The sequence below is a fragment of the Oncorhynchus gorbuscha genome, linkage group LG01 (assembly GCF_021184085.1).
Source record: "Oncorhynchus gorbuscha isolate QuinsamMale2020 ecotype Even-year linkage group LG01, OgorEven_v1.0, whole genome shotgun sequence".
Lineage (NCBI taxonomy): Eukaryota > Metazoa > Chordata > Actinopteri > Salmoniformes > Salmonidae > Oncorhynchus > Oncorhynchus gorbuscha.
The window spans coordinates 41,908,141-41,931,088 of record NC_060173.1 but is presented as its reverse complement, the minus strand read 5'-3'; the positions used below and the strand labels follow the sequence as shown (position 1 = coordinate 41,931,088).

The following is a 22,948-nucleotide window of genomic DNA, read 5'->3' as shown; positions in this document are numbered from 1 at the left end:
CCTGGAACTGGACACCATGCAGTGTGTGTTACTGGTCACTGTGCTTTGCTCAGTGAGGAAATATGCAGCGGGCAAAAGATCAAGACAATTTGATAGTGAAACGTTGTTGTTCCTGCAGTGGCCCGACAAGCTTCTAAAGATAAAACAATGAAGGTTACAAAACCTCAAGATGCCTATTAAGTTCAATGTAGATTTTCAATGGAACACAGACGATGTGTTATTCTAGAGCTCACAAGACATCAAACATCTGGAACTGGAACAGATTAGCTTGAACACTTTCCACCCTCCTGCTCAACAAACATTCCAGGTGCTCTCTTACATACAGTATAGTAGGGAAAGGAAATTGTCTCATCAAGCCCCCCCCCCCCCTGGTCTGATCTATGAATGTAAATAAGAATTTGTTCTTAACTGACTTACCTGTTAATAAAATATATTAAATCCATGATGTGACCAGTAACACCAGTGACATATCTGCAAGCTAGCTGGCATAGCTAACACAGTGGCCAGAGTAGCTCAAACCACACTTCTTATTTTGTAAGTAAATCACTTATTATTTTAATCAAATTTCCTTTCTCCTTTCTTTAAACTGTAGAACACAGTAAGTGGTGTTTTGGACTATGTGTTTATCTTATTCCCCCATTTGGCTTTCGTCAACATACTGTAACATGGCCACAGCATTTTGCAGTGGGTCCTCCCCTTTATAAAGAAGGCAATATTAAACATGTTATCCTCCACGAATGACGCAGTGCCTTGTCAGATATTGCTTGGTTAGTTAGATTCACATCCCTGAGCATGTGTGCCAAATTTCAACACTGAGTCAAAGAGATCAAGATATATAAACATGTGCTCGTTATAGCGCCACCACGTGGTCCATATGAATGTTCTTGTAGATGTTGAGTCTTGACAGTGTTCGCAACATGTGTACCAAATTTTGTTACAGTTCGAATATCCTTGACTGATATATATGCATATATGTGTCAGACCACTCCCACATGAATGTTTACTGGTCAATAGTGGCCATGTTGTTTTAGGTAATAGTCTGGAAAATATTGTGTTGAGAGACTTGTCTATAGATGCCACATATCAAGTTTCGTGCAGATCGGCCATTTGGAAGAATCTATGTACGGAATTGACTTAAGGTCAACCGAGGTGAGGGGCGTGAATTTTCAACATTACGTTTTCAATCTATTGTTACTGATTGGCCATCATCTGTAATTGTGTAAATTCCGATCTCTGTGGCAAGACCCCGATCATATAGGACCGTCATCAACAGTGTTTCCTCTATGATGCTGAGAATTCAGCCCATATAGGGAAGAAAGAACACCCCCGCTTTCAGATGTTCAAATGTGACGTTGGTGCTTATTTGGTAAGGGAACTAGAGAGTTAACGCTGGGGCTGCTCTGATTGGATTACGGGAGGGTTTAGTGAGTGAGTGAGAGGAGAAGCAGAGGAAACGATCGTTGTGACAGTTGCTATCAAGTAAAGACAGTAAAAACCGTAACGTGCAGCGAGAGTTTACCGAGGTAGACATTTTTTTGTTAGTACGTTAAAAGGAATCTTGAATCGATATAAATTTTGCTCTGAATTTAAATACGGTTAATATGGATGGGCGGGTGATGTTTAATTAAATTCCGGTAGAAAAAGAGCAAGAACACGGGTGACGCTAAATGGGTGCCAGAAGAAATTTAGACCTGGCTGCCTACCAAGCAATTATATCAGGGGATCTGATAAGTTTTATCGCATTTTGTAAAAGGGAAGCCGTTTAAGACGGACTGGGGAGGTCGCAGGCTGGGCAAAGGCGTGTATTTGCGGCGCCCCTCTGCCCCCTGTCCGTCAAAACAATGAGGACGCTATTTCTATTCTGTTTTCTCTTCTTGATGAAGAGAGGAGCAGACTGTTCGAAGGCGGTCCGGTCCCTGACAGACATCAACACGAACGTGACGGCCGACAGCAGCAGAAGGTATATACAAATCGGGGACGGGACCTCCCAGGAATTTGAGTTTCCCGAAAACACTAAGGGCGTGATTGTAATCTTCAGTCAATACCGGAGCACAGCAAGTAGGAAGGACCGCGAGAGCTGGAAGCAGACGGTCAAGGTACGCTCCCTGGACCCGGAGGTTCTTTCCATTCTGAATGTAAGCGACAGTGGGCATACGGGGCCCTGGAAGAGTTACATAATCAGCATACGGTCTGGGTGGCCAGGTCGGGCACAGCTGCTCATTCAGCTACTGGACTTGTACCAGGATTCTGGTTCGGCTGTAATTGAGGAAAGGACAGACTACTCCATCAGGGTGGCTCCTGGCAGTGATGACCCAGCCGCCCAGCTTATACAGTCGGGCGGGCTGTCCCATTTCTCTGAGAACCCTGTCCTATTTGCCTTGCTGCCACTCATCTTCATCAACAAGTGTGCTTTTGGGTGCAAGGTAGAGGTAGAGGTGCTGAGGGGTCTCCTGCGGAGGCCTGTGCCCCTCATCTTAGGGGTCGCAGGTCAGTTCCTGGTCATGCCACTGTACGCATATGGCCTGTCCAGGCTGGGCTCCCTGCCCAAGGCCCTTTCCCTGGGCCTGGTCATCACATGCTCTGCCCCAGGTGGAGGCGGAGGCTACCTCTACAGCCTGCTACTCGGTGGGGATGTCACTCTGGCCATCTCCATGACACTAGTGTCCACAGTGGTAGCTGCAGCAGCCATGCCCCTGTCCTCTGCCCTGTATGGCAGGTTACTGGGGGTCCACGCAGCCCTCCATGTGCCCTTTGTCAAGATCCTGGGCACTCTTCTTTTCATTGCCATCCCCATCTCCCTGGGCATGCTGGTGAAGCTACGTCTGCCCAAGCTGACCCGCGTGCTGCTGGCACTGATCCGTCCCTTCAGCTTCGTGCTCATTGTGGGCGGCATCTTCATGGCCTATCAGATGGGGGCGTCTATCCTGGCCAACGTGAGACCTCAGATAGTGGTTGCGGGGGTGACTGTGCCCATGTTTGGCCTGCTGCTGGGGTTTGGGATGGGGAAGCTGGCAGGGCTGGCAGTGCCACAGAGGAAGACGGTCAGTATTGAGGTGGGGGTGCAGAACAGTCTCCTGGCGCTGGCGGTTATGCAGCTGTCGTTCCGGCGGGCGGAGGCTGACTTTGCGTCGCAGGCACCCTTCATAGTGGCGCTCAGCAGCACCTCTGAGATGCTACTCATTGTCCTCTGCCATTTCGCCCATCGAAAGTTCTGTGCCCCGAGCGCTCCAACTGACACCTGATTGTTAGCAGAGTTTCTGTTCTGAACCAAACCTGTAGAGGTCCCACAGATTTGGCTACAAATCACATCGAACAAGATGAAAACAATCAATGACATTGACACTGTACATAGGATAGGGAATGGACATTTACGTTTTCTTGAAACCAAAGGCCTTTCTTTTATGCCATTTTTTATTAGATTGTACTGATAAGTACCTAATGTAAATAGGCAGAAGATAAATACCTATGACGGGAAAGATATTTTTCTATCAGATTTCTTTTTTGTAATTGAAAGTATTGATTTGTGTCATGTTTACAAGAGGTCAACGTGTCTTAGGAATGGGAACGGTTTTTAAAACGGATGGAAAATGTGTGGTGTTTTGAAGTACTGCTACTGATTGTTTTTTTTTCTTCTGGAATCATAGGTGGTTATCTAAGAATCCATGTACTTGAATTATAAAGAGAAGACAAACAATAAAAGCATTCATAAAAGGAGCCTTGAGTTTGTCCAAGTCTCTGAAGACATCCGTGTTGCCTCCCACTATTTTAAAACGCTCCGGCTTGTCACTGTTGCATAGGATCTGGTATTCGAGACTACGTTTGTCCAAGGAGGAGCTTTATTTTAAAAGGAATCTTCATACTGAGCTGTACTAAAGTAAAGATTGTGCTGCAGCACAGCTGAGCAATATAGCCAGTACTTTTGTGTCTGAGAATATTTGCTTGTTATATTTGTGGACTGATTAACATTGGTTTCTTTGTGTGTGCCAATGTGAGTACATTTGCATGTCTCTTTGCAATGTGTCTTTGTGTGAATAAAAAAGCAAAAATGGCATTACGGATCTAGCTTTACATGTTAATTGGTAACTTTTTCAAGAGGGTCAAGATCCAATGTTTATCAACCTTTTTACTGCTGAATTGGAGGTTCTAGTTTACAGGCAAGAAATACTTATTTTTTTGTGTGTAGTTCATAGGTCATTGTATGAGAGTGCATGTTATGACTGAAAGGAACATGATTTTTGGTAGGTAAAGGTCTTGAAATATTCGCATACAGTTAGAATCGCTGTCTATGTATCCATGTTCTGGCTAAAGCAAAGCTGATGCCTGAGGGGAGGGAGAGTGTTTTAGAAAAGGCATTTATGTAGGAGAGTGTTTTTCCTGTTCAGTAAGTATTTTAATTACTGTGTTTGTGTCTGCATTTGTAATGGGAAAACAGCATTAGAACTTGGTTTTGGCCCAAGATATGTGAGTAGGCCCTGTAGCGTAGTGCTCAGCTCTATGAACTGAACCCAGTTGTTTGGTGTAAGAAGAGGCTTTGTCAATATTGACCTACTTCAACTGCTGAGCGAGGTGGATTTTATTATGCTTTCCTGTAAATGAGAAGTGATAGTTACAACAGGAAATTGAGATATGACTCAACTACCCCCAAAATGAATCTTTTTTCCTGTCAATTATAGACACCTTTCCATAGCAAGGAGTGAAGTTTAATTTAGATTATTATTTTTGTATAAATATATATATATATACATATAGTCAGTTGCAGACAGTGAAAACCTGGAATATTTTTTGTGGCAAGTTCATTTTGTGTTTTTCCATTACAAAATGCACACATACTGAAACACTTGTGATCCACTGTAAACACGGGCTATTTTGTTTTGTGATTGCAACTAACCCCTAAAACTAATGGAGTAACACACATTAAGCTGAGGGTAAAAATTACCACAGGGCTCTGTACTAATAGCATGGTCTGGACCCTCCTGTGCAATGTCATAAGCCTTGCATATCAATTACGCTCAGATGCGCAACATATCACCCATTCAATTCATATGTCTGCTGTTATTTTTAGCTAAAGCTATTTTAAGCATTTTAAGCTTTGTTTGAAAATGATGCAAATCCACACACTGAGCTACAATCGTGAAATTACCAATGGGAGAGTCATCCATTTTTTCAATGCATGTCTCTTTCCCTCTCTTTCACTGCCATGCACCCCGTCTGTAATATAAATGAAAGGCTCTAAAGCTGCACAGCCTCACTCTCAATTGGTAATTTGACCTTTAATAACCACAGATTTCAGACAGACCGAGACATAGGGCCTACACTATTTCACAGATACACACAATATACCATCATTTACCTGGTATATTTATCTTCTTGGCATTACGGAGCCATGAGGTTACCATCTGAGCTGTGTGGTTTGTAAAATCCGATTCAAACTGTTTGTACATTGACCAACTGCCTAAAGTAATAGTGTCACTTTCTATTGGGGAAACATTTGAAAGTACCTGACGTGAGTGCAAGGACAGTGTCACGTCCGCTTGAGCGACAGTTCAGATCGTTTGCCCCAGGTAACTGTGTCCGCTGTACTTTACAGGTTGACAGGTGATTTCCTGACACTGTTCAAGGCAGCTGCAGTATTTAAACTTCCTATGCTGCGGTTTAGTGACACAGTAGGAAAAAACACTTAATGACACAGATGGGATGACATTTTAATTAGTTATTTTCACCTCCCATGAGCAGGTTTCCTGCTGCAGTGCCAATCTTACAAAATATTGTCATTCATGTGTGCAAGTATCTCCAGTAGGTCTATTCACTGGAACCACAAACGAGGGAAGACTGTCTGAAGGGCATCAAATTCTCTGATCTTACATTAAACCATTTGTGAACCACGACTGGTCTTATCTGGTCCATCGATGGATAGCTCATAGTCAAAGCTGTACTGCCTTCATGTCGATGTTCTAGCAGCATTGGTGTTGTTAGGATATATACATTACTCAACAAAGATATGCACACAGAGAAACATTCTGTTCAATGGCAACTTGTTTACTATAAACCAGCACTTCCTAAACTCGGTCCTGGGGACCCCAAGGGATGCATGTTTTGTTTTTTGCCCAAACAATGCACAGCTGATTCAAATAATGAACTCATCATCAAACTTTGATTATTTGAATCAACTGGGTAGTGTTTGGGCAAAACCCAAAACGTGCACCCCTTGGGGTCCCAAGGACCGAGATTGGGAAACCCTGCAAGCAATGTGTCTGCTTAGAGTAATGCACTAAAGTACCTCTCATTATTGTTGTTGCAGACACTCATCATCCCAGAGACAGTGTAGCTCTAATTGGACTAGTTGGTGCCATTTATCTTCAATGGATCGATCGTGTGCATAAACACCTGGGCCCCAGATCTGCCAGTCGGCAAGAGAGAGACTGAGACAGTGAAATGTTAGCCTTGCCAATCCTGATATGCATTGATCTGTTTTTCCCCTGTTCTGTCTGAGGATATTGATCTTTAGATGGTCATTAGTAATGCCTCTGTTTTTATTATTTTTTATTGAACCTTTATTTAACTAGGAAAGTCAGTTAAGAACAAATTCTTATTTACAATGATGGCCTACCAAAAGGCAAAAGGCCTCCTGTGGTGACGGGGGCTGGGATTAAAATCAATAAAATATAAATATAGGACAAAACACACATGACAAGAGAGATAACACAACACTACATAAAGACAGACATAAGACAACATAGCAAGTCAGCAACACATGACAACCCAGCATGGTAGCAACACAACATAACAACATGGTAGCAGCACAAAACATGGTACAAACATTATTGGGCACATTACTGTTCATTGTGTTATTTCATTAAAAATAATTTTAGTTTAGTTTGATTTCTTAAAATAGCTTATACCTAAATATCAGTTATTGCTAGAGGGATTACTGACAGGGTCAACTATTATTTACTATATTGGATAGCTGAATCCAGATGGTCTACAATCAATCTTTCCACTATCTTAAATGTAGATGCCAACTATATTAGTCAATCATTTAAAAAATAAATCATTTAAAATGATAAAAAAGCTACGTTTTTAGCCTTCAACAAAGCTTTAAATTCAGGGTTGTTTATGATTGGCCTGGTATGTCAACAGCATACCGTCCCTGGATTGGCTGCGCAAAACCAGACTCAGACCAATGAGAGTAAAGAGCGGGACATGGAAGTCGCTCGACAACAACATCCGACCATGTCAAAAAATTATTAGCTAGTTAGCCAACCAAATATATATTAACGTTACCAGCATATGAAAAATATTCTCAATAACTTGCTAGCTAGCTGACTCACTTTACTATGAGGTGAAAATACTTGTTCTTGTTGCATACTAACGTTAATTGTCATAATCATGTCGCTAGGTGCGTCAAGTATGTGTCCCACTCAGAAAAGGACACTCTCGTGTCTGCTCGGTAAGTTGGCTAGCTAGCGGTAGCTTTGCACCACAACCCAAGGTTTTGAACAGGGTAGCTAGCTGGCTATCTCTAGTACCCCATTCGTAGATGCGAACTGTTTTAGCGTCTATTGACGATAGTAGCGGTGTTAATTAGCTATCTGCGTCTCCAAATATTTGTGTGTAAACGGAAGACGGACGCCACAAACGTGTCGTCATTGTCACTGAAAAATACTGTCGACTGCAATGTTAAAATCCGAAATTATTTTTGATGTGATATAAAAGTAGAGGGATTTATGTTTCTAGAATCGTACGGCAATTGAGAATCGATTGAGTATTTGGCTGTTTTGGCAAGTTTCAGAGCTAATTCGCCTTTATTAAACAGAACATGCAAGGTCATTGGACTATAAGGAGTAACGTTAACGTCACCGCAATAATGGACTACATTATACCCTATCTCCATGCCAGGTCTTCCTCTCTCCTCCCGTTTTATTTTAATCTCTTCCATTCTCTAGTTTATCTAACGTTATTCCGTAGCCTCAACTTGATCTTGACCCATGTCTTGACTCAAAACCCTAACCAATCCTTCATTGTCAAAGACTTTACCTGACTTACAGATTTTATGATGATAAAAGAACACGGTGTTGATCCTTCCACAGCAGGGCGTGTTGGGAAGAGGCCAAAGCAGGAGAATATACAGGAGCTGCAGGAGGCAGCAGTCCAGCTGCTGAACATGCACCAGAACCTCTCAGATCTGTTTCTGGAGGTGGGGGTGAGTGAATGAGTCTAGACTGGGATGGAGTCAGTGGACTGGTAGCAAGGGGCACTAACATTTTGTGCCCTAAATTAGACCTGTCAGATTTAGACAAGTTACTTACTTTATCCTTCTTCTAGAGTCCAAATCCTTGCAATTTAATTTGCAAGGAGTACTCTGGACAGAAAAAAGCAGCTAGTGAAAGTCCCTCACCTACAATTGGGGGTTCACTTCTGGGTGAGTTTTCAGGATATGTCCTCCATCAAGGTAAATACTTTCAATGTGTCAGTGGTGTATGTACTAGAATGCTACACTGTGTGTGTGTGTGAGATAATTATGTAGAAATTGATATGCGTGTTTTCAGTGAATGAGTTGAGGAGGAAGGCTGGGGAGCTGGGGGTCCCGGTGGCAGCCCTGTCAGTGAAGATAGTGGTAGAAAGACTGTTGGACCTGACCGGCCATATCAAAGGGGACCGAGAGCAAGTGTTGCTCAACTCCACTCAAAGGGTTTGTGCTGGGAATAATGTCTGGATATGCATCTATGTCGATGTTTGTTGTCCCCCACAATTAAATTGTCCATCATTGTAAATAAGAATTTGTTCTTAACTGACTTGCCTAGTTAAATAAAAAATTGCAAAAATATAAAAAATAGAGGGTATTGTGGATCTGTCGCCGTACAAAAGTCATGCGATATCTCTGACAATACTGGCTCAATTTTGATGAAACTTTGGTTAATGATGCATCTTGCCATAGAGATTTGGCATTTACAAAATTACTCTGATTGTCCCAAGGTGGAAGCTATAGAAGTTAACTGAAATTTGTTAGTCACAGGATACCTCAATTGGCCCAAGGGGGGTGGGTGCTGCATCATTTGTGTGGGACGACATGTTTACTGTTGCCTTATTTCAAGTATGATTTTTCATCATCCAACATCTAGGCCTATAGGTAGGGGTGAAAGTAAGCCTGTCCAGTAGGGAGTCCCTGCAAAATAAATAGTGGAGGTTCAGTGTTCTGGTAAAACACAACCCTATCACAATAATTAAAACAAAGATGTCTGTGACCTAAGTGACTTTGAGCGTGGTATGATTGTCGGTGCCAGGCACGGCGGATCCAGTGTCTCAGAAACAACCACCCTGTCATGGGCTTTTCGCGCACGACAGTGTCTTGGGTTTACAGAGAATGGTGCGACAAAAAAAAAACATCTGGTCAACGGCAGACGTTGTGGTTTAAAAACAGCTTGTCGATGGAGAATGGCACGAATCATGCACGCTGACAGACGGAACACAGACAAATAATGCTGCAGTATAACAGTTGCCACTATTGTAGCAGACGACCACACTGGGTTCTGCTCCTATCAGCTAAAAACAAGAAGCAGCAGCTCCAGTGGGCACGCGATCACCAATGCTGGATAATTGAGGAGTGGAAAAACATTGGCTGTTCCAACGAATCCCAGTTCCTGTTGCGTCATGCTGATGGCAGAGTCAAGATTTGGCCTAAGCAGCATGAATCCATGGCCCCATCCATCCTGGTGTCAACGGTACAGGCTTGTGGTGTACTGGTGTGGGGATTGTTTTCCTGGCTTACATTAGGTCCCTTGATACTAATTGAGCAATGGTTGAATGCCACAACATATCTGTGTATTGTTGCTGACCAAACCCAATAGAGCAAGGATGGGTAACTTTGATGGGGGTCAGTGCACTGTTGTAGATGCTGGATTTATTTTAGAATGGACAATCGTGCTCAGGTAGCCTGCTGTTTTGAAGTGATTTGTTTGACAATCAGATGAAAACATGCCACATTAAAAAGTTTTACGGTTAAATTATATGTATTTACTACTAGGCCCATAAAAAAACGGGACGTACCAGGAAGAAATTACATCTAGTTTCACCCCTGCCTATAAGACTATTGTTTAAGATGTTACATAACCTATGCCTTTAGGAATGTTCACTGTCCTCTGTCCAGGTCCAGCTCTCCGTGCTTTTCCAATCAACCCGTGAGCTTCTCTCTCTTGAAGCCTTCTGCTCTAAACTCTTCTGGCAGGAGTACTGGAGGCATCAGGTGAGTGTGTGTGTAGACACACCAGACTCTTGTCTTTATACTGCCAATGCCATACCTTCGGGTTTTGGCAATTTGAGCCTATTGTCGATTTTTTTTTTTTTTTTTCATTTATCTGTTTGTGTGTACCTGACAGTTGCTACAGTTTTTTTCCATTAACTTGTCCAGTGATTTTTGTTGTCAACAGTTAGAAAGTTTGCATAGAAAATAGATGCCAGAATTGCCTGTTACGGTGCGTTTCCATTGATCTGTCTTGTGTCGATTAAAAACATCTGGACGTAATGTCACAAAACAAAAGTTTCCGCAAAAACCTAGGACCCTGGAGTGTTGAATAAAAGTGTTTCCAATATCCATTTCGGCAAATTGCACATTAATAAATTGGTGACAGCCTGTATGCCCTCCCACCTATCTGATTAATGTTCTGCAAAAGCTAGCATGGATAGAAGGCAATAATTAATTTGCCGAATTCTAATAATTCTCATGTGCCAATGTATCGCCATGTACCTTGCCATGGGGAAACTTGCATCCAGAAAAGTAAAGCGAACCAATTAATTAATTCTTGAAAGTCAGGACAATCCTTGTCCTGCATATATATATATATATTTTATAGTTGAGAGAACTTATGTAGTAGGCATGTATAACTAATGTGAAGTCGAGCTTTATAGTTACGTGATGACATCACGTCTCCTGCGTACCTTCAGAATTATACAAAGATTTTTTTTTTTTTTTAATGTGATTTTGTTTCGTCAGAGAAAATATGTGTAGTGATGCCATGTGTTTTTAAAACATTTTTATTGTAATTTATAATAGGTAAAAAAATAAAATAAGGATCATAATTTACATAAACACTTTACATTATTTGTCGCAAATAAAGTTTGACAAAAGAAAAATCCAGCCCTGGCAAACAGACATTTATCTTTAGAACATTTCTCCTATAGCTACCGTTTCCATTACACATAAAGCAATGTTATTATTGTTTTACTAGACAAGCAATCAAAACCTGCCTAGTGACTTCCTTCCCTGTTCCTTGTGTAGAAACGGCCCATGCTGGAGGTGGTGTACCACTTACACACTCAGAATATCCTCTCTCTGGAGTACATGTTGGAAAGGTATCTGAAGTTCTAGCTGATACAGTGTATGAGATTCTGTGTGTTGTGGGATTGAAAAGCATTTCAGATTGAAATGAGCTATGAGGAATAGAAACACAATCGCTATTAATTGCTAGGCTATTAATCTTCATATTTCACATGGGCTCTTATTGCAGTGAGAATGGGGTGAGGTCATGGTTGATGTCTGAGTTGAAGGCTCTGTGTGGTAGGACAGCTACTGAGGAGGGAGATGGAGTACCTCAGCAGGTTCTCTCAAGTAAGTCTTTACAGTAGTGTCTCATTCATCACAGTGAATCAGTACTATGTATACACATCTATTCTTATCTGGCAATCACCTCACCTCAGTCTGCCAGTGTTGTGTCCATATGTGCTCTTTCTATACGTGCAAATTTGTATTGTGTTGCAGCTGTGGTATCTGTGTTGGTGCGAGCTGTTTTTGAGGAAACACAGGACTCCACAGCAGCACCATGCAGGAGGCTCTCCCAGGTGTGCCGTTCAGTGCTGGATGACATGCTCTCCTGTGAGTATACAATCCCTCTCATTGCAGCTCAAAGCTGCGTTCAATAGACAGAGGCTCTAGCTTGTCCAACTGCTAAGATTCTTTTGTTAACCTTTTGTGATGTTTGTCCATTATTTTTAAGGGGTACTGGATACTTTGAATTGCAAGCCAACCCTGCAGTCTGGCGAAACAACAGCTGAATTATGGTAAAGGAGAAAAGGCTGCTAACCAAACGGAATTTTAGAACAGGCATAATAATCCATATTCACTCTTTTTATTCACTCTTTCTGTTTGAAAAGGGTACAGATGTTTGATGCTTCCTTGTGTGGTGTGTCTGTATCACCTGATGCACTGCGCCATTTCTTCACCCACTCTCTCACACACACTCTCACCTACAGACCTAGACTCAAAGGTAAGATCACAGAACATATCATTGACATCTCTCTTTAATATAGCTTCTCTTGTAAAACAGCCACCTATGTTGTCAAGTTCTATCTCATCCTGTCATCTGAGTGTTCTCCTCAACCTGTATTGTCTAGTGTCTGATGCCATTGCCATGCAAAGAGAGTGGAGCTTTGCTAAAACCTGCAGACTGTTGACCTCCTTGTTTCGGAAGGTAAATGACTTGTGCTTTGCTCTACTCTGTTCTAAAGACATGTAAATACCTTTTGTAAATCTATAAATAGATTAACCTGTCTGGTTAATGTGAGCTGCTTTTCAAAATATGTATTTTCCTATGTAGTTATTTGTGTGGGTGTGACTACATGTACATCAGAACGGGAATGATAATATCCCTGTGGGTGTGATTTATGACATCATGGTATTTTCCAGGACATTGTGATCTTTTGTGAAAGTACGGTAGGGGGTGTTCATTGTATTATTAAGATTGACATTTTAAACATGTACATTTTTCTTTGTTAACTGTGTAGTGGAAATTTCCTGTGTTAACCAAATCATGAGAGCAAACCACACACAAGTCAGAGTTATCATAAAGTCCATCTTTAATTATATGAGCTCCATCACAACCCTGTGACTCTCAGATCAATTCAGTGTCTATAAATTAATTCTCTGAGAGTGCTTACAAAACAGTTCTTAGTATCATTTATAGCCAAGAAACACCCATCTCAACTCACATGACGAATAACAGATCTTAGGAACATTACAAAGGAAGACTTTACTTGAGAGACGAGTATTCCATAGCCAGACAGCATTAGCTATAAATTATCGTTCAGTTTGGTCTCCTAAAATGAGGTTCTACTTCTCGTTCTTGGTACAACATAGTACCAAGACATTAGGATATATATCAATTGTCATTTTAGACACTCCCATTCTGGACAAGCTCACAGAGACACAGGGACTGGCACACAGACATTGTGGAGCCAAGAGATAATTGGTTCCCCCTCAATCATCCCTTAACATGGTTTAAAAGATTTGTTTACAAATGAAGACAAGCTTGACCTCTCTGCGGCCCAAGTAACTGAACCCTGACAGAGAACAGATAACTGCAACCGGCCAACAGTATTATCCAAAAATAGACATTCTAATGACATATCTCACATAAGCATGAAATAAAATAAATAAAACATTTTATTTATAAATGTTACCTAAATAATTCTGATTCTGCCACGACAACTGTCAGGAATTGTGAATTTGCCCAAGGTGTGGGAATACTGGATATAAGGATGAGGCAAACAAATTCTATATTTAAAGGTTTATTAGACTGACATATGCATATGGGGCGACAGACACGTTCCTCTGAGAGGTTCATAGTAATCTGCCAACCTACTCAAGGGCAGGCATAAATACTCTTTCTTATCTGTTCGTTCTCCAAGTGTTCCAGACCCCTTGTCTGATTACTCAGAGCAGTGGAAGAATTCAGTCTATGTTTGCAACATACAGTGCCTTCAGAAAGTATTCACACCCCTTGGCCTTTTGCCATTTGTGTTGAGTTACAGCCTGAATTTAAAATGGATTAAATAAATCTTTTTTTTGTCACTGGTCTTCACACAAAAAACAATAATGTCAAAGTGGAATTGTGTTTTTAGACATTTTATAAACTCATAAAAAATGAAAAGCTGAAATGTCTTGAGTCAATAAATATTCAACCCCTTTATTAGGGCAAGCCTAAATAAGTTCAGGAGTAAAAATGTGCATAATAAGTTGCAAGGCTTCACTCTGTGTGCAATAAGTGTTTAACAGGACTTTTGAATGACTACCTCTTCTCTGTACCCCACACATACAATTCTCTGTAAGTTGAGTCAGTGAATTTTGAGCACCGATTCAACCACAAAGACCAGAAGTTTTCTAATGCCTCACAAAGAAGGGCGCCTGTTGGTAGATGGGTAAAAAAAGTTGAACAGATACTGAATATCCCTTTAAGCATGGTGAAGTTATTAATTATACTTTGGATGGTGTATCAATACACCCAGTCACTACAAAGATACAGATGTCCCTCCTAACTCAGTTGCTGGAGAGAAAGGAAACCACTCAGATTTCACCATGAGGCCAAGGTTGATATTAAAACAGTTAGAGTTTAATAACTGTGACAGGAGAACTGAGGATTGATCAACAATATATCAGTTACTCCACAATACTAACCTAATAGACAGTAGAAAGAAGGAAGCCTGTACAGAATCAAAATATTCTAAAACATGCATCCTGTTGTCATCAAGGCACGAAAGTAATACTGCAGAAAATGTGGCATAGCAATTCACTTTTTGTCCTGAATACAAAGTGTTGTGTTTGGGTTAAATCCAATGCAACAGTGAGTATGACTCTCCAATTTTCAAACATTGTGGTGGCTGCATCATGTTAAGGACTGGTGCATTTTTCAGGGTAAAATTGATTGGAGCTAAGCACAGGCAAAATCCTAGAGGAAACCCTGGTTCAGTCTGCTTTCCAACAGACACTGGGAGATGAATTCACCTTTCAGCAGGACAATAACCTAAAACACAAGGCCAAATCTACACTGGAATTGCTTACCAAGAGGACAGTGAATGTTCCTGAGTGGCCTAGTTACAGTTCTGACTTAAATCTGCTTGAAAATCTAATGCAAGACCTGAAAATGGTTATCTAGCAATGATCAATAACCAATTTGACAGAGCTTGAAGAATTTTGCACAGTCCAGGTGTGGAATGCTCTTAGAGACTTACTCAGAAAGACTCAGCTGTAGTTGCTGCCAAATGTGGTTATAATATGTTAGAACATTGATTCAGGGGGTTGAATACTGTATCTAATCAAGATATACGGAACAAAAATAAACTGCAGTTAGGTGAAGACCCTGGTGAGGATGACAAGCACGCAGATGAGCTTACCTGAGGCTGTTTCTGAAGGTTCTATTTTAAAATATATATTTTTACAAATGTTAGATTTTTCTTCCACTTTGACAGACTATTTTGTTTAGATTGTTGACAAAAATGTGACACCACCGATGTCGATTTGGCGATTCCTAACCTGTTGGAAGTCACTCGGGCTGAGTTCAGATTTAAGAGGGGACATGGCTCCAGTCCATTTAGTAATTGACCTGTAAAACCGGTCTATAGAATAACAAGTGTAAACTTTTTATATTGGGGAGTTGTGACTTGACTGTCTCTGTGGTGTAATACAACTTCCAGCCCTTTCTCTTTGTCTTAGTTGGCAGTGATATTCAAGGTAGAGGAGCTTCTCTCTCACCTGCAACAAGTATTGGAGACGCATGAGGTCAACTGGCAGCATGTGCTCTCCTGTCTCTCCACCCTGCTGGTGTACAATCCAAACACCCAGCCTAGCCTAAAAGGTACGCACAAATCAAAATAAAAGTTTATTCATCATGCGCACAGGATCCAGTGGGTGTAAATGGTACACTGAAATGCTTACTTGCAGCTTTTCCTTAACAGTGCAGAATAAATGTGAAGTAGCAACACACACACACTTAAATGTCATAGGAGTGTTGTTGGAAATAATATTTTTTTTCTGTACCTCAGAGCTGCTGTCCAGGCTCCTAAGCTCAGCGTTTGAGGGGTATGACTTGGAGAACATGATCACTGCCTTCCTCCTGGCCCGTCAGGGTGCGCTTGAAGGGCCTGGTGTTTTCCCCTCCTACAGCGAGTGGTTTAAGGTAAGACCCCTCAGAGCTTAGTCAGTGGCTACTAGAATATAATTTATTGGTCCCCTATCTTCTTATGTTTGGCTCTTTTTCAATAAAGTTGGCTTCTCTCCTGTCTTCCTAGATGTCTTTTGGCGGTGCTAGCAGTTACCATGGCAACAGTAAGAAGTCTTTGGTGTTTCTGCTAAAGTTCCTGTCGGACCTGGTGCCCTTTGACCCCCCACAGTATCTGAAGGTCAGGTGACAGACACTGTTTGGCTCTACTTTAACACTTTACTGCTGGCCTGGGCCCAAGTCTAAATGTTTCTGAATGCTAATGTCTCTGGATGGTCTGGTCTCTCAGGTCCACATCCTCCATCCACCCTACGTGGCAGTGAAACACCGGGCCCTACTGCAGGAGTATGTATCCCTCACCAAGACCAGACTGGCTGACCTGAAGGTAGGGCCTAGATTCGCTGAACCAGTATTTGACGGTACATAGACAAACTGAGAGACATAGTTACATTGTTATAACTGTATTAACTCGGACTGGTTGACGTGTCATACCACAAGCCCTCTCATCATGCAGCCCATTAATCTACTCTCCTCCAGCTGTATAAACAGGGTCGCCATGTCTCTGTCTGCAGGTCTCAATTGAGGAGATGGGCCTTTATGAGGATATCTCTGGAGCAGGAACCTCAGTGCAGGTTAGAGTGCTTTCTGCTGGTTGTTTATGCATTTGTGTACTGTCCCTTTTCAAAAAATTGTTTTACATGTGCTCATGAATGTGTGTATCACTCTTTGTATTTGTTCAATGTGCCTTCTCAGCCCCGGTGTCAGGCACGTCAGGATGTGGAGAAGGCAATCTCGTTGTTTGGGAGCACAGGAAGGATATCTGCCACTGTCATGGAGGCCAGGTACCCTACAACAACAGCATGCTACATAACTCTCACAAATCACCTATTGAGATCAATGTACTGCATGACCTACTTATCCTGTTGTCCTACACTGTCTTTAAGTTTTACAACACTCATACTCTTTTCCTACTCCAGCATTTTCAGAAGGCCTTATTTCCTGTCTCGTTTCCTTCCTGCCCTCCTAACCCCACGTGTGGTAAGTCTTATGCTCTCTTGCTTTAGATTGAATGCATTTGACTGAATGGTGTGTTTACGTGGTCTGTCCAGATTTTGTATTCTTTGTCTCTGTCCATTTCAGCTTCCTGTGAAGCCTGACGCCAGGATGAATTTCATAGATTCTCTTAAAAAGTATTTTCTGACATTCACACTCAGCCATACAACCACTCACCACACAGTTTTCTGTCATATCTTTGAGGCTGATACAGATGTTTTTTGTATATTGATTCCAGTTTTGTTTTCTGCTCTCTACTAGAGCGGAAAAGATCCCAGCTGCCCAGCACTCCTCCTACATAGAGTCATGTCAGAGAGAGAGACAGAGGCAACAGGACAGTGTGTACCATCACATTATCGCATGTTTAACACCCTACGCATTTTAATATAATCATATATTTAATATTAGCTTATTCCACCCTAAGCACCACTGCAGTCATATCTCTGTGCTTTTGTCCATGTTTGAAGAGCTGTTTTTTACTTGTGTGTTATCAGGTAAAGGAGTCTCTGTGGTGAATGATGATGATAACCCACAGGAGGTTTTACAGGTCCAACTACAGGAACATAGAGCCCTGCTAACAGAGGGGGGCAGTGGCGGAGGTGAGCAGACTGCGACACGCACACGCGCACACACACCAACCAAAGCAAACCTAACTTATCTTATTCTCTCTGGCTTTACAGAGGTGTCAGCCCAGCTGGCCAGGATCTCCCACACTCTGAGTATTGTGTTCCCTGAACGTGCTGAGGAACTGGTCAGCCAGGCAGTCATCCAGCTTCATGTAGATGAGTCCACTTTCTCTGAGCTGCACAATAAAGTAGGAAGGAATGCGAGGAACTTCTGTATTTCTCTCTTTCTTCTATTCTTTTCCCTCTGCTGTGTCTCACCTTTTCGTTCCCTACTCGATTTGTCTGTCTGTCAGGTTATTTGTGCTAGCCACGCTCACCGTCTGTCTCTCACACTGTCTGCTTATCTGTCCTGTCTTTGTTCAGGTGGTGAACATGATCCTGAGGAGCTTCTGCCAGAGCCTTTTGGATGCCTCCAGAGTAAGCCCACCAAATAAGTAAGGAACTAATCATGTCACTTCGTAAAAATCTGAAAGATGTATGGAAGAGTGCGATCGTTTTAAAGTCTATCAAATCAAATGTTATTAGTCAGATTGTCGTGCATATTATGGGCTTGTTAAAGGCGGTATGTGTGTGGTCAATCTGACGTCTGCATTGGGCGTGCAGCATTTATAGTGGTACGGCCTCTGCAGAAGTCTGGGTATTCATACTTCTTGCGCTTCACAGAGCAGCGCAGAGCTGTTGAGCAGAGCTGTTGTGAAGGAAGTGAGTTTGTGTTTATACAGGACCTCCTGTCCCCACCTACCGTCAACCAATCATGACAATGCGGCACTATATGGAGCTCTCCGCATTGTCAAAAAATGTGTGAGGCACATGGCAATGTGGTATGGAGCTCAATTTGGCTTCTGCGTACCCCCGGACCACATTTTCAGATCATGCGTAAATGGGCTCTTAACCTCCACCAATCAGCATAAAACACAAGTCTGCATAAAACTACACTACTCTCATTTGAGTTTAATGTGACCTGTGACCCAAGACAGAGCCCCTGGGCATCCCAGTTTGTCAATATCCTGCTGGGACACAGACAGCTGCTCACTGCCCTCCTTCACCGCATGTGGGACCTGCTCCACAACCAGGTATCCATCTCTCTTCCCATTTAATTTTTACTGCCCCTTTCTTTCTCTCACTCTCTCCTTTTTACCTATTTCTTACCCCCCCTTTTCTAACTACAGTCATCTTCTGTCCTTCTCTATAGGGGGTATCATTGAGTGCTGCACATGTGCTTGGACTGGCAGCCTTTGTTGTGCACCTTCATGCCTCCCAGACCAAGTGCCCCAAGGTGCAGCTGTGCCCACCCCTGCTGCCCGGCCCTGTGTCAGTACCAGAGGCACTGACTACTGCTCTGCCCTGCACCACACAAACCAACATGCTATTCTGTGTTAGGTGGGTGAGACTGGAGAGGGACCCTGAGCATCTAGGAATACATAAAATAATTATACAGTATATTATAAACCAAAAGGCACAGTTAACTTTAGTTCAATAGGACAGTGTTATCATAAGATGTATTTATGTGGACAGCTTTGTTTTTGTTTGCCAGGTTCTGTGTGGCTGCAGTTTGCTATGGTCTCTGCAGGAGTGAGTCACTGTGTGATCAGCCGCAGCAGTATAATCCCTGCAGCCTCTATAAAAAGGTATGCACGTTATTCTTTCAGTGTCACTGTAATTATGCTCTCTCTTATCACCCAGCCACACTCTGAGATGCCCTTTATGCAAGCAGCAGGGGTCTGGTGTTTGAGCAGAATGTCACATACAGTAGGGCTGCAGTTGTACCTCTCTGCTTGCCTGCACAGATCCATGTCCTGCCTATTCCTGAGTGTGTGTGTGTGTTTTTTGTATTTGGTATTTTTAGCTGCTGTACCTAATTCCCAGACTAATGCCAGATATGAGGAGGTTGCCAATTGAAGCGAGTGGGGAATCGGAGTATGTAGGGGCAAACAAACAGGGTGAGGAGGAGAATCGTGGGTTGTGGAAGAGTGTTACTGACACAAATACAACCTGGAGGAAGTCAGCCTGGGCACTATGGAAACACGCCCCCTTCCGTCTCCTAGTAAAACTCCCAGAATACCAGGTGAGGAAAACTGTCTAAACATTGGTGTAAAGCACCACCAGCCTTCTCAGCACATTGACATGTCTGCTTCTCATTTTCTTGGAGAAGTTCTAATTTTCTTCTTCGTCTAGTTCTCATTTTCAGAGTGGCTTGCAGCTGAACTCAGAGTTCAGAGGAGTGAGGATGCCCTGTCTGACCCAGATAGGTGAAGCACATGCCTAAATATGCAGCGCATACACACATTAATATAAAAGTTTGGTATATGTTGATCTCTTTTTGGTATTTTATTAGGATCCCCATTAGCTGTTGCGAAAGCAGCAGCTACTCTTCCTGGGGTCCACATGAAAAATGACTTAATACAGAACATTAATAGACAAGAACAGCTCAAGGACAGAACTACATACGTTTAAGAACGGCACACACAGCCTACATATCAATACATAGACACAAAATACACTACATGACCAAAAGAATGTGGACACTTGCTTGTCTAACATCTCATTCCAAAATCATGGGCATTAAGATGGAGTTGGTCCCTCCCTTTGCTGCTATAACAGCTTCTGCTCTTCTGGGAAGGCTTTCCACTGGATGTTGGAACATTGCTGCTGGGACATGCTTCCATTCAGCCACAAGAGCATTACAGGCTAACTATACTGATCGCGTTGCAAAATAAATGTCAAAATCTTTATTATTCAGTTATTGCACCCACAGTGCTCGTGCGCGCCAACGAGTGTCTGCGTTGCCAGGGACTAAAATAGAAGTCAGTTCTATTTGTGATGCAGATCGCGCTGCAAGTCCTGCCTCTCCCATATCCTCATTGGTTTATAGAAGCAGGTACCCACGTGCCATCTCGTCATTGGTTATACCCACGTGGGTGACCGAAAATATGGATTAATTGGTGGAGTAGAGGACCTTGTGCATTTCAGGTAAAATAACAACTCGATGTTTATATCCCAGGACAAATTAGCTAGCAACAGCAAGCTATCTAAATAGGACAAATTAGCTAGCAAGTGCAAGCTAGCTAGCTAAATTTGCATAAATGTTGAATGCTTTTTGACCTGTCCCCAAATTAATATAATTGGTTCAGAGTATGTTTTGATATTTTAACCTGCGTGTCATGATCGCGTTTGGTGTGGGGGGACAAAATACATGTATGCACGGTGGCGCACGCTCACAACCGGTTGTTGTTCCGTGTTAGTGAGGTCTGGCACTGATGATGAGCGATTAAGACTGGCCCGCAGTCGGCGTTCCAATTCATCCCAAAGGTGTTCGATGGGGTTTAGGTCAGGGCTCTGCAGGCCAGTCAAGTTCTTCCACACCAATCTCAACTAACCATTTTGCTTTGTTCACTGGGGCATTGTCATGCTGAAACAGGAAAGGGCCTTCACCAAACTGTTGCCACAAAGTTGGAAGCACAGAATCGTCTAGAATGTCATTGTATTCTGATTTCCCTTCACCGGAACTAAGGGTTATAGCCCGAACCATGAAAAACAGCCCCAGACCATTATTCCTCCTCCATCAGACTTTACAGTTGGAACTATGTATTCGGGCAGGTAGCATTCTTCCGGCATCCGCCAAACCCAGATTTGTTTGTCAGACTACCAGATGTTGAAGCGTGATTTATCACTCCAGAGAACACGTTTCCACTGCTCCAGAGTCCAATGTAGGCAGGCTTTACACCACTGCAGGCGACACGTGGCCAAATAACAAGTATCCCATTTCAGGCTCAATGTATAGATAATTCTGACCAATCAACTTGCCACATGTACAGTGCCTTGCGAAAGTATTCGGCCCCCTTGAACTTTGCGACCTTTTGCCACATTTCAGGCTTCAAACATAAAGATATAAAACTGTATTTTTTTGTGAAGAATCAACAACAAGTGGGACACAATCATGAAGTGGAACGACATTTATTGGATATTTCGAACTTTTTTAACAAATCAAAAACTGAAAAATTGGGCGTGCAAAATTATTCAGCCCCTTTACTTTCAGTGCAGGAAACTCTCTCCAGAAGTTCAGTGAGGATCTCTGAATGATCCAATGTTGACCTAAATGACTAATGATGATAAATACAATCCACCTGTGTGTAATCAAGTCTCCGTATAAATGCACCTGCACTTTGATAGTCTCAGAGGTCCGTTAAAAGCGCAGAGAGCATCTTGAAGAACAAGGAACACACCAGGAAGGTCCGAGATACTGTTGTGAAGAAGTTTAAAGCCGGATTTGGATACAAAAAGATTTCCCAAGCTTTAAACATCCCAAGGAGCACTGTGCAAGCGATAATATTGAAATGGAAGGAGTATCAGACCACACTTCAAATCTACCAAGACCTGGCCGTCCCTCTAAACTTTCAGCTCATACAAGGAGAAGACTGATCAGAGATGCAGCCAAGAGGCCCATGATCACTCTGGATGAACTGCAGAGATCTACAGCTGAGGTGGGAGACTCTGTCCATAGGACAACAATCAGTCGTATATTGCACAAATCTGGCCTTTATGGAAGAGTGGCAAGAAGAAAGCCATTTCTTAAAGATATCCATAAAAAGTGTCGTTTAAAGTTTTCCACAAGCCACCTGGGAGATACACCAAACACGTGGAAGAAGGTGCTCTGGTCAGATGAAACCAAAATTGAACTTTTTGGCAACAATGCAAAACGTTATGTTTGGCGTAAAAGCAACACAGCTCATCACCCTGAACACGCCATCCCCACTGTCAAACATGGTGGTGACAGCATCATGGTTTGGGCCTGCTTTTCTTCAGCAGGGACAGGGAAGATGGTTAAAATTGATGGGAAGATGGATGGAGCCAAATACAGGACCATTCTGGAAGAAAACCTAATGAAGTCTGCAAAAGACCTGAGACTGGGACGGAGATGTGTCTTCCAACAAGACAATGATCCAAAACATAAAGCAAAATCTACAATGGAATGGTTCAAAAATAAACATATCCAGGTGTTAGAATGGCCAAGTCAAAGTCCAGACCTGAATCCAATCGAGAATCTGTGGAAAGAACTGAAAACTGCTGTTCACAAATGCTCTCCATCCAACTTCACTGAGCTCGAGCTGTTTTGCAAGGAGGAATGGAAAAAATTTCAGTCTCTCGATGTGCAAAACTGATAGAGATATACCCCAAGCGACTTACAGCTGTCATCGCAGCAAAAGGTGGCGCTACAAAGTATTAACTTAAGGGGGCTGAATAATTTTGCACGCCCAATTTTTCAGTTTTTGATTTGTTAAAAAAGTT

The 22,948-nt window shown here is 42.4% G+C and overlaps 2 protein-coding genes across 4 annotated transcripts in view; both read left to right on the top strand.

The window, feature by feature from the left end:
- Positions 1-1,398: 1,398 nt before the first annotated feature.
- On the top strand, positions 1,399-4,051 carry LOC124007794 (P3 protein-like). Its single transcript, XM_046318598.1, has one exon. The coding sequence runs from the start codon at positions 1,842-1,844 to the stop codon at positions 3,240-3,242; it is 1,401 nt and encodes a 466-aa protein (XP_046174554.1). The 5' UTR covers positions 1,399-1,841; the 3' UTR covers positions 3,243-4,051.
- Positions 4,052-7,185: 3,134 nt separating this feature from the next.
- LOC124037776 (Fanconi anemia group A protein-like) overlaps positions 7,186-22,948 on the top strand; it is a 29,076-nt gene continuing 13,313 nt past the window's right edge. Inside the window, exons 1-28 of one of the 3 annotated variants that reach the window (XM_046352838.1) lie at positions 7,186-7,447; positions 8,088-8,200; positions 8,323-8,449; positions 8,547-8,689; positions 10,145-10,240; positions 11,273-11,346; positions 11,502-11,602; positions 11,753-11,866; positions 11,988-12,051; positions 12,145-12,257; positions 12,385-12,461; positions 15,479-15,620; positions 15,808-15,941; positions 16,054-16,164; positions 16,273-16,368; positions 16,556-16,615; positions 16,737-16,825; positions 16,961-17,021; positions 17,124-17,173; positions 17,298-17,374; positions 17,531-17,635; positions 17,717-17,850; positions 18,026-18,096; positions 18,636-18,735; positions 18,855-19,042; positions 19,197-19,290; positions 19,509-19,727; positions 19,838-19,911. In XM_046352838.1, the coding sequence (XP_046208794.1) occupies positions 7,387-7,447; positions 8,088-8,200; positions 8,323-8,449; positions 8,547-8,689; positions 10,145-10,240; positions 11,273-11,346; positions 11,502-11,602; positions 11,753-11,866; positions 11,988-12,051; positions 12,145-12,257; positions 12,385-12,461; positions 15,479-15,620; positions 15,808-15,941; positions 16,054-16,164; positions 16,273-16,368; positions 16,556-16,615; positions 16,737-16,825; positions 16,961-17,021; positions 17,124-17,173; positions 17,298-17,374; positions 17,531-17,635; positions 17,717-17,850; positions 18,026-18,096; positions 18,636-18,735; positions 18,855-19,042; positions 19,197-19,290; positions 19,509-19,727; positions 19,838-19,911 (2,888 nt within the window). In that variant the 5' untranslated portion in view covers positions 7,186-7,386. The remainder of the gene's footprint in view (positions 7,448-8,087; positions 8,201-8,322; positions 8,450-8,546; positions 8,690-10,144; positions 10,241-11,272; positions 11,347-11,501; positions 11,603-11,752; positions 11,867-11,987; positions 12,052-12,144; positions 12,258-12,384; positions 12,462-15,478; positions 15,621-15,807; positions 15,942-16,053; positions 16,165-16,272; positions 16,369-16,555; positions 16,616-16,736; positions 16,826-16,960; positions 17,022-17,123; positions 17,174-17,297; positions 17,375-17,530; positions 17,636-17,716; positions 17,851-18,025; positions 18,097-18,635; positions 18,736-18,854; positions 19,043-19,196; positions 19,291-19,508; positions 19,728-19,837; positions 19,912-22,948) is intronic. The other 2 variants (XM_046352820.1, XM_046352829.1) reach the window with 2 other exon arrangements.

Bases quoted from the DNA above. Each gene is read 5' to 3' on its own strand.
- LOC124007794 (XM_046318598.1), top strand. From the start codon at position 1,842: ATGAGGACGCTATTTCTATTCTGTTTTCTCTTCTTGATGAAGAGAGGA.